The sequence below is a fragment of the Diprion similis genome, chromosome 8 (genome assembly GCF_021155765.1).
Source record: "Diprion similis isolate iyDipSimi1 chromosome 8, iyDipSimi1.1, whole genome shotgun sequence".
Lineage (NCBI taxonomy): Eukaryota > Metazoa > Arthropoda > Insecta > Hymenoptera > Diprionidae > Diprion > Diprion similis.
Window position 1 is genome coordinate 7,187,306 of NC_060112.1, and position 14,332 is coordinate 7,201,637.

The following is a 14,332-nucleotide window of genomic DNA, read 5'->3' on the forward strand; positions in this document are numbered from 1 at the left end:
GAAGGTGAAGAAAAAGGAACAAGCACTTGGCGTATAAAGAAATAAGAAAAACTACGATTCAAGACAAAACGAATTGTATGAAATAAGTAAAAATTGAAGAAAAAAAAAGAAGCGGGATGAAAGAAGAAAAAAAGAGAAAAAATAATAATATTAATAATACTAATAAAATTAATAATACTACTACTAATAATAATAATAAATATACAAGCTAATAATACGAGAATGTTGCAAGTGGGTTAACCTCTAATTATACTTGTAAATTTCTGTTTCTGCATGTTTACAGAACGAAATCGATGCATTGTACGTTCGGTTTACGGAGATGATGTCGAGGTGCATCCTGATTTTTCCGCGTTGTTGCTGGTCTGTTTGGTGACGTCATTCGACGACGACGCGGACGAGGAGGATGACGATGAATTGGATACGATTTTCTTGCTGCTACAATCGTAAGCCTTTCGCGAACGCCAGAAGTCTGTAATAAAGAAGACGAGAGACGATTAAAGATGTTAAACATTGGTGAGTCAGTAATTTCAATAAGTAAAATGGATCGCTAATTGTTACGTAATCATGTTAGTATGATATGCAAAGTGTGTTACGAAACGAGTTCAAGTTGTGTGTGTGTGTGTTTTTTTTTCTTTCTTTTCTCTCTTTTAAAGAGACCAGGAGGTGCAGTTACGTCGAGTGTTGACGGTAAAACGCAAGTGTTCAAACGGCGCGTAATCCGGCTGCGCTGTAGCAGACATAACGCGACATGCGGGTCATATCGCTACCCAGCACCCAGCATCTGTGTTATTCGGTTAGGCATTATGCATGCGATATACCGGCCCATAAGGGATACATGGAAAGAAAGGTTGAATGAATAGGTGCTCGAAGGTCTATGAAATCCCTTCGTCGAATTCACTCGCGCGCGTATCGCACGCACGTTCCTCTTAATCACGCTCAACGCGAATACGCAATTCGATACATCCTGTATCCTTCGATTCTCGCTATCGAGAGATTCGATCTGTTGTTGGAGACCTCTTTACAGGTCTGTGGACGTCTGGTCATCGAAAGTCAGAAAAAGATAAATATAAAAGAAAAGATACAAGCGAGAAATTTAAATGGATTAACCAATTTTTAACGAAATCTAATCAGTTTTAATTTTAAGTAGGATGACGTTGGATACTTCAACAAGTTTCAACTAAATCGGTCGATCTATTTTCGAGTTATTGTAGGACAAAGACATTCAAATTTTCCCAAATAATTCAGAAAATTTAGTCGCGGTTCTAACACGTCAGGAAGAACCTTACCGATTAATTATATGACTAATTTAATCTAGATACTTATTTATTCTTCAACGTGGTTTTGGAACATTTAGAGCATTTGAGTTAATCATGTACTGTGATAGTTGAGAAATGCAGCTATCAGACGAAAATGATAAAAAGCCGCCGATCCGTTGACGTCATATTTTCGAACAAAATATCGATCAAGAATTAAAAATAATCGGATGTGATTCTCTAGATCCTAATTGGCAATTAAAATTTTCATTTTTATTCTTAGTAGTAATTACAAGAACCTAATCAGACGAACGCGAAGTTGAAAAGAGACTCTCGTAGTCTAGTGTCCATCTCTGGCTTTGAAACGACAAAAGGTCAGCTTTGCACACAGTGCGCAATAGCCCGAAGAAATCGTCCAGCCCTCTCTTTTACGTACTATAACTATAGTGGGTCCATCACTACCCTATTTTGGTCAGGTAGCACCTGAGGAGGATGAGGATGAGGTTGAAGAGGAGGGCAAAGAGAGGGGCGGGAGGGGGGGGGGGGAAGAAAGAGAGTCCCGCCTCTGGGTCCGAGGCAAGTATAAGGTACACGTGACAGCAGGTGCGCCCTTGTCCCAACTTGAAATAACCGGATTCGAGGTGCAGAGGCTGCCTGGAGACCGAAAATTTGGCGGGACTTTTTCTCTCGATCTGGTCTCTTGTCATAGCCTTAATTGCTGAATCGGGTGTTTTAAGTTTGGTAGCATTGATCATCGGCTCGGTGCGCGAAGCAAAAACTCAGCCCGTGTGGTCTATGTTATTAAAGGTACAGGTATAGGTGTCCACTTCTGTTTGCGGAAACAAAGTGCATTCCTTTCACAACTGTAATCGGCCGAGTGCCGTGGCTAACTTGGTTTTAGTTGTGTTTATAAAGAGAAAGACGACGGCGGGATGAGGGGGGGGGGGGGGGAGGGTGTTTTTAGAGCAGCTCTTGATAGCGAAGGGAAGAAAGGAACGTTGAAAATATGGGTTGGTCGACGTTTCTAGATAACTAATGCATACGAACTGACCTAAGCTGGATATACGAAGCAGCCGCGAACACACAGTGACAGAAAAAAAAGCCAAACACTCTAAACCAAGAACTTATCTGATCTTGCCTATAGATTATATGTACTAGATGCATTATACGATACATTTGTTGCTTGATTCTTTTCTAATGAAATTGTATACTTTATTACACTCTGGATGATTTGATCAAAAAATTATAACCTCTTTTTGGATTGTTGGAGCGATTTAAGTATTTACTTTACTATTACTATTATTTAAAATACCAACTGTCGGAATCTTTTGTGCGCTACTTTTAACAATCGCGAAGTTTTTGAGGATGAGGTGAATTTATTGTTAGAGAGAAGATCGCGATGTTGTGCCATATGGCGCGGCAGTCCGCGAGCGTGTTTATAAACTGACAGAATTTGGTGGATTCTTTAGATTTTTGGCGGGAGTCTAGTCGTAGTCTGGATCTTCTGGCCGCCACCGCCGTCACATCTGTTTCCTTACAACAACCAACGTCTCGAGGCTCTTTAAGAAATATTCTGAAAAAGGTGGAAGCAGAGGGTAACCCCTGGCGGCCCTCCTCCTTTTCTTTTCTTTTCTCTTTTCTTCTTTTCTCTTCTCGTCTTTTTTTCCTTTCCTTTCCTTCTCTTCTCTATTCTTTCCTCGTCGCGTGGTTTTGCTCACTACCTTTTTCGTGACCGTGGAAGGAAATCGTGGGAGTCTTTCAACCGTTGTGTCCGTGGCTCGGTGAAGTGACATTTTTACCCGCCAAAATTTACCCGCGTCTTTTATCAGCGTGCAGTACTTCTTGTTTTCAAAATTCTCGAAACTTGAGCTTGAAGACTAACTTCTGGAGAGATTTTCAAGAGCCATGATCGTTATCGTCATCGTTTTTCTTCTAATCGTAACTGGATAATCTCGGTACGTTTCTTTTACCGTGTCGATCAATCGTACCAGTGGATCCTATCTTCGATTAACAAAGACCTTAAAACGCAGGCAGGCGTTTACCTAGGTATTCGACTGTGAAGAAGGACCCTCTGAGCGCCGCGACGCACTCTGCGCACGTTTTTCTATATTATGAAAATTCCATGCGCGTATGGTTAGTTGTAGGCTGAAGCAGATGGCGCACGACCTCTCCAAGGTCTTTCCTTATAGTGTTATAGTGTTAGATCGCGTGTTTCCTTGTTCTTCTTCCCTTTCTCGCGCTCTCTACTATTTCTGTCTCCTTCTATCTTACTCTTTCCTTTTTTTCATTCTTTCTTTCTTTCTTTCCTTCCTTCCTTCTTTTAAAGGCTGATTTTAATCGTGGGAAAAGACGTTTGAAACTTATACTGATCACAGCACAGTCTGCATCACGGTGTTGTGGGTAAAGAGGAAAAAAGTAGAAAAAGAAGAAGTAGTAGGAGGAGAGAGCAGGTGGTGCATTTAAAGCCACTGCACGATCCATCGCCGGTACTGTACTTAATTTGTTTACAATACGACCTATAGGCGTTAGTCAATTTTTTCTAGATTGACAAAATGATTTCCTAGAGCCCGGAACGTTTTTCTCTTCTAGTTTTCACTTTCTTTATTTTCTACGGCTCTCAAAAAGTATTCTCTTTGTGATCGAGAACGGTCCAAGAAACAAATATGAAAAAGATAACGAAACCACTTGAATAACGTCTATATAACTATAAAACGCGGGTTAAAAAGAAAAGAATAATCTCGTATCTATAACAAGCAGTAAAATTCTCGCTTTTTCTTCTACGTACCTGTATCTTTTTTTTTGGTATACATACTTATATGTCGATACGTATGAAAGGATAGCAACGCGTCGACCTATCAGAGCGAAAGAAACGGAGATCCAAAAAAAAAAAAAAAAAGCGAAGAAACTGTTTGGAAGAAAGAGAATTGTTTCGAGAAAAGAAAAGGGGGGAAAAAAAGTAGAAAAATACCACAGGAAATATCTTTCGATGCTGCGCATTCTTCTCGGGAAAGAATTAGGCCTGTATATAAAGGGCATTCCACCTTCACCGTTTTCGGTTACTAGAGATGAATCACGAAAATCCTACAGCGTTGTTGGCTCATGACTCACCGAGCAATTCACTCCGAGAAGAGATATTTTTTTCTTATACCTTTTCTTCTTTTCTCTTCTTCCCTTTCTTCTCCCTCTCTTTGCTTTTCCAATATCCGAGACCATATGGCGCTGCATCACGCAAAGAGAGATGAGATTCTCTCGGTAGCTGAATATGTACTCCCGAGAGTGATAATAATGAACGCACCGCCGCGTAGGTGTGAAAAAAGTGACGAAGACTCAAGGCGGTCGATCCGTTGCTCGAATCGAGTCGAAACGGTAGCCCCGAACCCGCAGCATCATCTCAGCCGGAGGATCGTAGGTATATACCGATGTGTAAAACAAGGAGCTGAAACCGGGAAGAATCAAGTCCGATTCTACACACTTGGTGTATAGGTAGGAGGGCGAAACCTGTTTCGACCTGAAAGAGCCACGCGACCATGGCTATACCGGCGTCTACCAATGCATGCCCGCTATTCCCCTGACCCGCCGCAACCCGCGTCTCTCCTACGACCGTTGCACCGCGACTCGTTACTTCCCGCCAAAATCGAGGAGGCCGAATACTCGATCGGCAATCGACGTTATTTTTGGCTTGCAGGACGACTAGTGAGCTTGAATTGGATAATTCATGAATTGACGAACTTAAGGGTGGGGATCATCGTTCAAACTTTCGAAGCTAACTTCACACGTTATGCTGCACCGTAGTAACGAGGGTATAACCTAAATTAAGTCGTACGGTTTGATTGAGTTACGACTTGAACAATTACCGTGACCGAGGGAGAGAGCTGGTACTCCGTTTAACGCAGTGTCTCATCTGATTCTTTACGACAGTACCGTTTGTTGTCTCTTCACGATGATGAACAGTCACGTAATAATCGAGTCGTAAAATCAGTCGACATCGTCAAACGACGAGAGGAAACGAACGAAGGGGATATTCAGGACCCATGCAGCAGCGTGAGAAAATCAGTGCATACATACAATAAGCTGAATATACGGTAAGTAATTCGCGTCGTTACCTATATATACATATATATATATTCGTACATTTGTACGATTTTTTCGCTCGAACCTACCGTGGATGTTCGTCTGCCGCGAATACGGGGTCGACCTCTTCCTCGGGGATTTGTTGTCCGTCCTCGGGTTGCTTTTTGCAGGCCCGCACTTGTTCTCCTTGTCTTCTGAGGACCGCGGATCGACGCCCCATCTTCTCGCAAATTTCGCCCTTTCCATGTCCAACGCCTCCTGAAGAAGATCGACCGTATCCTTGGCGTTTGATGGACCGAAAAGACATCGGGGTACCGTGGAAACCAGGGACGGTGGCAACACCGTGAAGTGCACTTCACGGCACATCGAAGCTGCGAGCATTATTTCAAATCGCGAATTTTCCTCCTCCGGCGCCTCTTGTGGCTTTGATTTTCTTCGACTCGTCGTTGTTGCGAAATTTTTCGTCCGTTTTATCGTTCGAAAAGTTAAGTAAGCGTATAGTAATATTTTTTTTTTTTCACACTGACACTTGAAAATCTAGCTTTCTGTTCTATTTACCGGATGAAATCCTGATTTAGTTCGAAAAATAAACTCGGAAGGGTAAAGAAAAAGACAACAAACTGAACTCTTAAAATGTAGCGTCTATTCCCTAAACCTCTGACGACCGATGCGTTCGGTGGTCAGACTTATTCTGGCTTCCATGGGGTGCGTGCAGGCCCAGGCACCAAGTGAAAAGGTCTCGGCGATCAGCCACGAGGCTTCCCCACCACGTTCTTTAACTCGATTCAAATCTGATTGGTGCGCCGTTTTAAATGCGCGGTAAAAAGCGCGCGGATATCCATACACTCAACGGATTACATATTATTATATGTATAAATGCTGGGTAGGTGGACAGTTTACATAAGCAGGTATATGTGTACTATGTACGAGCGATTTTCAAAACCCGGAATAACGACGCCTTTTGTATATTTAGATATACATACATACATACACATATATATACAACATTTATATGTATATGGTTATATAGAAACATAGCACGAACTACCTTTTGGTTTATTATTATTATCGTTGTCATTATTCTTTCTTATAAGCAGCTCCTCGCATACACCAGACACGAATTGAATTGTATGATGAAATCCTTACTGAATTGACTTGAATTTAGAATGGGTACGATTTTTAAAGGCATTCGTTTTAGAACGTGGGTGGAACAAGTAGCTTCCTAAGACAAAATAAACCATTCGAAGTAGAAAGGAATAAAAATATCGTTACGATTGCCTTTCCATCGTGAAAGCAGAATCTTCAAGTTACACAACGTGTGAGGAAAAAAGAAACCTTTCTACGGGATGGAAAGCGAGAAGAATTGACAAAAAACAGATTGTTCAGATATTTTATTCTGAAAATCTGTAAGTACTTGCAATTTTGGTTGGTTATGATTCGCTTATACAGACTTCGATTTTATTCATGCCTTGAGCGTGAATTGATTTTCTCGTAACACGGTCACGGTCCGACTTGACCTCGGTATATAGAACAAACACAGCGATCATGCAAAAAATATCGATCATAAAAATATCGACGCTGGAAAAAAATGTACGACTACAATGAATGGCGACGTTAGGGTGTTTTGCCAGTGCGTGATGCGGTCTGAGAATGCACCTTGCTTCCTGGTGCTGCGGAGTGTCTCTCGGTATCTACGTTCATACCTGCAGCACCGTCTTGGACCGAGGGAGAGAACGAGAGAGGGAGAGAGAGAGAGAGTCACGCTCGGCCATGGGGATTGTGAGTATCACGGTGGTGCTGGGGCAGGTCGTATGGGGGTAAATTTGACCGTTACGAAAGCCGATCCCGAGGGCGTCTACTCGCACTGCCATACGTGTCCTGCACCCTCCTCCGCACCTCGTTGTTCATACCCACGCTCGCTTTCCTTCTCTCGCGATGTGCGACGATCTGTACTGTAGGTTGGCTGCTTGGCTGGTTGGCTGGTTGGCTGGTTGGCTGGTTGGTACGCTCTCTGCGCCTGCATGCGGGCCTGCGACAGGTGGACCAACACCATGACCGACCGTCACGGCCGCGATCTAACCATCCTGATGTACATACATACGTGTTACCCGTTCTACACTCGTGAATTAGGTGACTACTGCATAGGTGCCAGGGTGAACTGTGGGCACCGTGTCGGGATTTAATTGCGGAACCGAGAATATATTGTCTGCGAACGAATGTGTGGTGCGAGGCTTGTTTCATAGAATCCCTTTCGAACAGCATGTAGTTCATTTCCTGGGACATCATTACGTACTATTGAAGTCTTCAACGATTAGGATATGCACGTGAGGTTCTTGCAGCCTCGATGGAAATAATTCTAAATAAACTGCACACTCTTCTTTGCAAATTTCTTTCTAAAAATAGATCAAGCTTGTCCAGTTATACTCTATTGAGAATGTCTTTTTACTAGTTATCAAAAAAAAAAAAATTATGAGATCTATTATATTATTCAGGAAATATCTAAAAATTCTCGACAGGGATAATAATTGTATGAAGTAACCACAAAATTTTAAACGTGAAGGGATGGTTGAATCAGAGTCGACACACTGCATGAGCACCTTGCTTTAATGCTTGTATAAGGAACACGCAGGACTAACTCTCGGGGGTCTTTCTTACCGGGCGGGCATTGTTGGTACTGGGGGGTGTAGTGACGTCACGTTCTCAGCACCGGCTTCCGTCATGGTCTAGAGACCGCGTAGGATATACCGGAAGTTGTATCAAGTGTGTAGGGGAGGTCCCGATTACCTCGGCTCGAAACCCGCAGGGACGAACTCTTGGTACGCGTCTTTTTACTCCTGGACACGTATGAATGAAGGCCTCAGCTGCTCTTCGGGAAGATTTGAGCTATGGGCCTTTCATACAGTTCACATGTGCTGCGGGGGAGTAAAGTGCTTTAATCGACTAACGGTTTTTCGGTAAACTACTTCTCGTCCGATGATGCGGCTCTCGTTTAACTCAACCGTCGTTTCCGTAGATTGATACAACCCACTCCAGATGTCGAGGATGAACTTGAAGTCTAATCGTGTAACCAAACTCGATGAACATCGATTTGAATTATTATGCTACGTGTATAGATATCGTGAGAGACTCTTTACTGAGCCTCGTGAAAAAATGTCGGAACGATAAAAACACGACGAGCCGTTGAAGTTGAAAATAGAATTGACGCTAGGCCCGTCGATGACGATATTCCTATCCATTCGAGAGAGCGTTGCGAGGTGGCGCGGTGCTTCCAAAGGCTGTTGGATTGTTGAGCGGGTCAGTACTCGTGGGTAAAAAACTGAACCGCCTTGAATTATTTTCTTCTCCACGGTGCGGTGGCCCAGCGCACCGCGGTACCGGGACCTCGAGATTCCCGCACCGGATACACGGAGCTAAACCACGACGACGCTCTCAGTTGCCAGGGAAATCTCGGCTCAAATAGCATCCGTCAAAGGCGCCAATCTCCTCTCTGTTTACCTGTCCAGCCATCCGCGAACCCATTATGAGCCGTCTTTCGCGCAGCCAATTCCAACTTCCGCTCTGCCAATCTGATGTCGGAGCAGTTTCACTTCCACGATGTCGAGATTCGTGGCTTCTCAAGTATCCAACTCGCAGGGTGAATGATTGGTCGACTTCTTTTTCTTCTTTGTTATTGAATCGAAGAGAGGATGGAGTTAAGAGCGCAGTGTCAGTATGTTGGGGTCTTCAGTGTTCATACGGGATTAGTCATGCTTCGTGTATGTTCTTTGCTCACTTTATCGGAAGAGTTGAAAACACTTTTATTTAAGAGCAGGTCCAGTACCAATGACAGCTGATGAAGCATCGCGTTTGTCGTTCATTCGCCGAGTATCCTGAGCAACGAAAGTTTGAAGTCTACCCTTTTGGAAGGCGGGAGAGAGAGAGAGGGAGAAGGAGAAAGAGGGAGCAAAAAGTTTCACATCTGCCTGGCCGCAGGGAGTAGCTAACCTTTCTTCCTAATCGCTGCGAATGGTCAAGCGGCCTCGCATCTATGGAGTAGATTTAACTCAGTAAAACACTAAACAATGACGGAGAGAAGTTGCGAGGGATCTGTATCTTTGAACAGATTTTACGCCATGAAATTTGCGGATTCCAGACCTTCTTACCTACGGCTTACAATTAGGCACATATTCGCTGGTCGTTGACTCATCGGTTCACCGAATGCGCCCGGAGTGAACCCGGTGATGTAAATTCTTTGTCCCGCGTCGAAGAAGCCGAATGTTTGTGAAACCTAATACACGAGGTCCTTGAAGCAGAAGCTGCAGATCCTGCGTGGTCATCTGCTGGCCACGAGACATCGGGAAATCGTTTTTCATCTGCTCGTTCAGCCACCCTGCGTCGGTATTCAGGGCTGGGAAGTGAAGGGTGAAGATTTGGTGGAAATGGTGAATAGAGTGAGAGTGATAGCTCGCAACTGGAGTCTGTGCAGCAGCAGGCATTAACTGTGAAAGGGGTTTTGTCAATGTGACAGCTTGGCAGTTTCCGTTTTTCGGGAAATGAGAGAAGGGCCGTGCGTGCACGTCCACAAACACGTGCATATACCTATACCCACATTTTAATAAATAGCTTTCTTGCGGCAGCTGCTGCCGTATGCAGATGCCATAGCCGAAGTGAGTGCTGGAGCAGGAATTTGGCTCTCCTCTTGAAGCGAGGCTCCCTCATATTTTTTTGCCATATTAAACAGCCGAAAACAGCACGCGACCCTCGAGAGGAAATGGACGCGAAGACGAGGAACAAGAAAAAATGTATAAAGAAGAAAACCAACACGTGAAAAAAAAGAAGAAAAAAAAAAAATACGGAGTTGAACCGCGTTCCCTCAGAGTGCTGTTGCACTGCTCTTGAAGAGCTCTAAGCGAACAACTGCTGGAGTGTATCTTAAACACTTTCAGCGCCTGTACAATCGGCTACTCACGTTACGTCCGTCGCGTTCAGCGCGCTTAGTCTAGGCGTCAGTCGACAGTCGCAAGTCCCACGCGGGACTTTAACACCAGTTATGCAATGTATCCGGTAATAATTGGCACGAAGTGCCTACACCGTAAAATTGTTCGATAGGGTGAGTATGCCAAAGGGACACGCTTGACGCAGGATGTTCACGGTGGTTGCGTGCGGCTTTGGGATCCCTCGATTTTCCAAAAAACTGCTCGTACTGCTTCTCAATATGATAACAGTTGTAAGAGGTTCTCTATGGATCTAGCGTCAAGAATTATTGATCATCGTTGGGTACAATAATCGTAAATGATGACCAGATTGAGACGAGTTGATATATTTTGGTATTTGTCGAAATCGTATCGTAAAACGCGATCGAGCATCTGTTTTGCGAACTCTTCGGGTTTAAGTAACGTTTTTACTGTTTTTGTCTTTCGAAAACGTCGGTTAGTACTGCCTCTTGTCCAGTTTGATTTTTTTCCTCTAACCATCTGCCGGAGCGCATTTCTCCGTTTCTCTTCTCCTCTCTTCCCCGTCTTCCTCTTCCTCTTCCTCTCTTCTCTTTGCATTGCCCTCCTTCGTCCTCCTTCATCTCTCTATCTCCACCGCTCCTATCGCGATAAATAAGGACCGGGAGAAAAGACAGCTGGATGTGTGTATCCCAGTTGTCGGTTGGGCTCTCACTCCCTGGTTGCGGTCTGTTCGTGGGGGTGTGAGATCGCTATCCGGGGATCTCGCGCTATCCTTCTCTCTCGCTTGGTGTAGAGGGTGCGCGGTCTGGTCTGGCCAGATGCTGGAAGTAATTAAACATCCTGTTCCTCCAGGCAGCTTCCTGCAATGCGCCACCCTCGGCTCTCAGCCCAGATTTTTCATGTACCGCCGCTTACCGATCGCCGCGAGAAATCCGTTGATGCTACCCGGGCCGTGACTCGCTGCACCAACGATCACCTTTTCCCGCCTGTTTCTTCGGACGATAACGGTTAAACCGCGGCAGCCTTCCTTCCTCTTCCTCCCGCCACTCCTTGAGGTGCAGGCGGGATAAAAGCGGCAGGTGCACCGAGCTCATTAAACACGCCCTGCATCTGCGCCAAGCGTTCTCGATTTCTTCATTCTCGATACTCGATTCTCGAACCGTCGCCGTCACGTCTGCATTCCTCAACAAACACCCGCCGATTTTCTCAGACTTCATCGCCGAAAAGGCGGACTGGAAAAATAAACACCAAAGCATATTGTTTCTTTACCCGGGTCCGCCTCAGCTTCGACCATTCTGGCGCGTGGCTACCTTCTTAGACGCGCGTGCCGAGGCTGCTGTCCTCCAGATGCACGAGAGGATCCACGGATGCATTCTTTTTGCCTTCGTTCATCGTGCACTTATATCAGCGCCGCCGCGTCCCAAACGCTGCTCATAAATCAGTTCATTCGTACAGAAAATTGATGTACATTTAAATGTCTGGTCTTCCTGCACTTGATGTTGCTTTCTTCGGAGACCTGCGACCGGCTACAGTTTTTCAGTCAGTTTTCTTACGCCCCCCCCCCCCCCCCCCCCCTCCTCATATAAATGTTTCTTTGCGCACCTTACCGACGACACCGTTCTTGCTATTATAATCCTGCCAGTAATCCTAAGACGGAATATAATGGACGAACGGACCTTTAAAATTTAAAGGGAGCCCCGCGTCTCTTTGGGCCCGTATCGAACAGCTGACGCTCCCAACGCCACAAACCTCCGACAATCGACCAGGTACAAATCTGAAAAGCGACGGCCTTCCGGGAAAAAGGAAACGTCTTGTTCACCTTCGCTGTGAAAATTTGTCGAAAACAGCGTGCAAGTATCACTAATTGGCTTTTCGTCAACTGGGTTAGGTATTGTAGGTATAACACGAAGTGTCAAGAATCTACGTAATTGCCAATTTTGGACCAGGAATCGTCTTGCTTGATGTATCCGAATTTCGTTTGAATTTCTTGCAAACTGCATGCTAGACCCATAACAGCAGTGTTTAGAGTTGCTGCGAGAGTTCACTGCACATCCACGACGGCATATGGCACACTAATAAGCTTATATTATAGAATTTGTTTTCACAGCGAGAGTTTGAATGTTTACGTGTGTTTACGTGCAACGATGCCCTTAATATAAATAACGAGATGCCACCGCACGTTTTATTCTCCCTTTTTTTTTATTCTTTACATCACATTCATGTTCGTGTAAAACTGACACCCCATATGGGGTGTCTATATATTTATTACACAACGTCTGATCTCCTGTATACTGTAAAACATATCGTGTGTATATCATGAAGCTCGCATCGTCAAGCCTGCTGTTTGTTTTTTGAATTAAACAATATAATTAAACAGATGAAATATGGAATAGGATGAAAGAGGAATAAACGAAGCGGAGAACGAGTCACCGCCGTTATCATTTATATTTACTTCCGTTTATACGGTGTTATTAAACCTGCATGACCAGTGCAATTATTGTCAACCAACTGCAGACGGCGTGCTTCCGATTAAAATCAAAACAAACATGCGTTCTGTGGGGCTTACCAACCCATAATTATTTCCCAATTGACGATATGACAAATGGATTGTGGTTGTTTCGGTTAATGCGAACAAAGTTGTTAATTGGCTCTCGAACTGTAAAGACAAAATTTTTAATACTGTAAAAAAATGTATATCCGTCATGTTTGCATAGGAATTTCATAACCTCCACAACCGCAACAGTATAAAAGTACAAAATTTCGTGGGAACGAAAAGCATTGAGCATGGTGCAGACTGAGAATTAACCGTCCGTCGGGGTTGTTATACGATCGGTAATTACGGCTGATTGCTTTTCCAGGAGAAGATGTATCAAATGTATCGGCGGGGGGTGGATATCGGGTTGTTAAACGAGGCGAGACGAGGAGTGGTATAATCTGCCGACAATAAGGGTCGCAAATTAATCATTGTGTGTAAATCGCACCGCAGGTGATCAGCATTTTATAAGGCTCAGCTAATTATAACCCAGATAGCTGTATCACTGTAGATTTCAACACTAAGTAAAATATCTTTCTCGATACGAGATATCGAACGTCGCTTTAAAGAATTAGGTTTTAAACTTACCGCCTTCGTCAATTTTATTGTGTTCAACAATCAGCCGTTTATCCCCGAGCACCGCGTTTGTTATGCACAAACGAAAGTTCGCGAGCAATGGTTGGTTGCTCGCACGGTACGAGAACCAAAAAACGAAAAGGGCGTCCTCCTCGTTTGGGATCCTTGGGGATTCCCTCCTCGCGTGGCATCATCATTCCAGCAACGCCCCCCATTTAGCACCTGGATATCATATCCGAACATTTAGGGTAACAGCTGCGGTACCTTCAACGATGAGAACCAACGATATTACCGCGCCTGATGCAAATCGACGATGATACACGCGTGAATTAATTCCCCCGGGCTTGCCAATCAGAGATATCATGGATTTATATACCTGCAATGTATGGAGGTAGATAAAATTCTTCTCGGGTTTTAGTTACTCACTGTGGGAACATCCTGCGGCCGTTTTTATGACACTGTTATCCAATGTCGCAGTTCAATTTGAAAAACGTAATTATATCTTATTCACTTTGCAAAAGAAGAAGTCCAGGCAAACGGTTTACCGGAGAGTGATAGAGTCTGTTTGGTGCAGATATTGTATAATCCATTTCACATGGACTCGATATTGGTTCACACGATCGAACAGATGACGCTGCGTGTTAAACGATGCAGTTTGAAAATTGCCTGTATCTGTTTATGTACAGTTTACCCACAAGCAGCGTTTTAGGGTAGGTACGTAAACTGAATTATTAACGGAGAAACGGAGAGGCGGGAATCGTAGGGGGATACGACTGGGTTTCCTAGCATATGATAATGAGTATAATTATGAATCGGTAGTGCTTCGAATTGCGTTCGTTATACCGAGTAATTAAAGGGAGTTTTTCCCATCGCCATATGCATTCCCAACTTCCACCCTGCTTCCAGTCTTTCCGGTGGTACGCACCCGTCGCTAGGCCTGCATCCGAAATCTGTTGATGCCTTTT

At 44.3% G+C, this 14,332-nt stretch overlaps 1 protein-coding gene across 1 annotated transcript; it reads right to left on the reverse strand.

Moving 5' to 3' along the window:
* Positions 1–210: 210 nt before the first annotated feature.
* LOC124408541 lies at positions 211–6,006 on the reverse strand. The gene is made up of 2 exons (XM_046885532.1): positions 5,414–6,006; positions 211–469 (listed from the first exon to the last, which is right to left on the reverse strand). The coding sequence occupies exons 1-2, from the start codon at positions 5,703–5,705 to the stop codon at positions 312–314; spliced, it is 450 nt and encodes a 149-aa protein (XP_046741488.1). The 5' UTR covers positions 5,706–6,006; the 3' UTR covers positions 211–311.
* Positions 6,007–14,332: the final 8,326 nt, after the last annotated feature.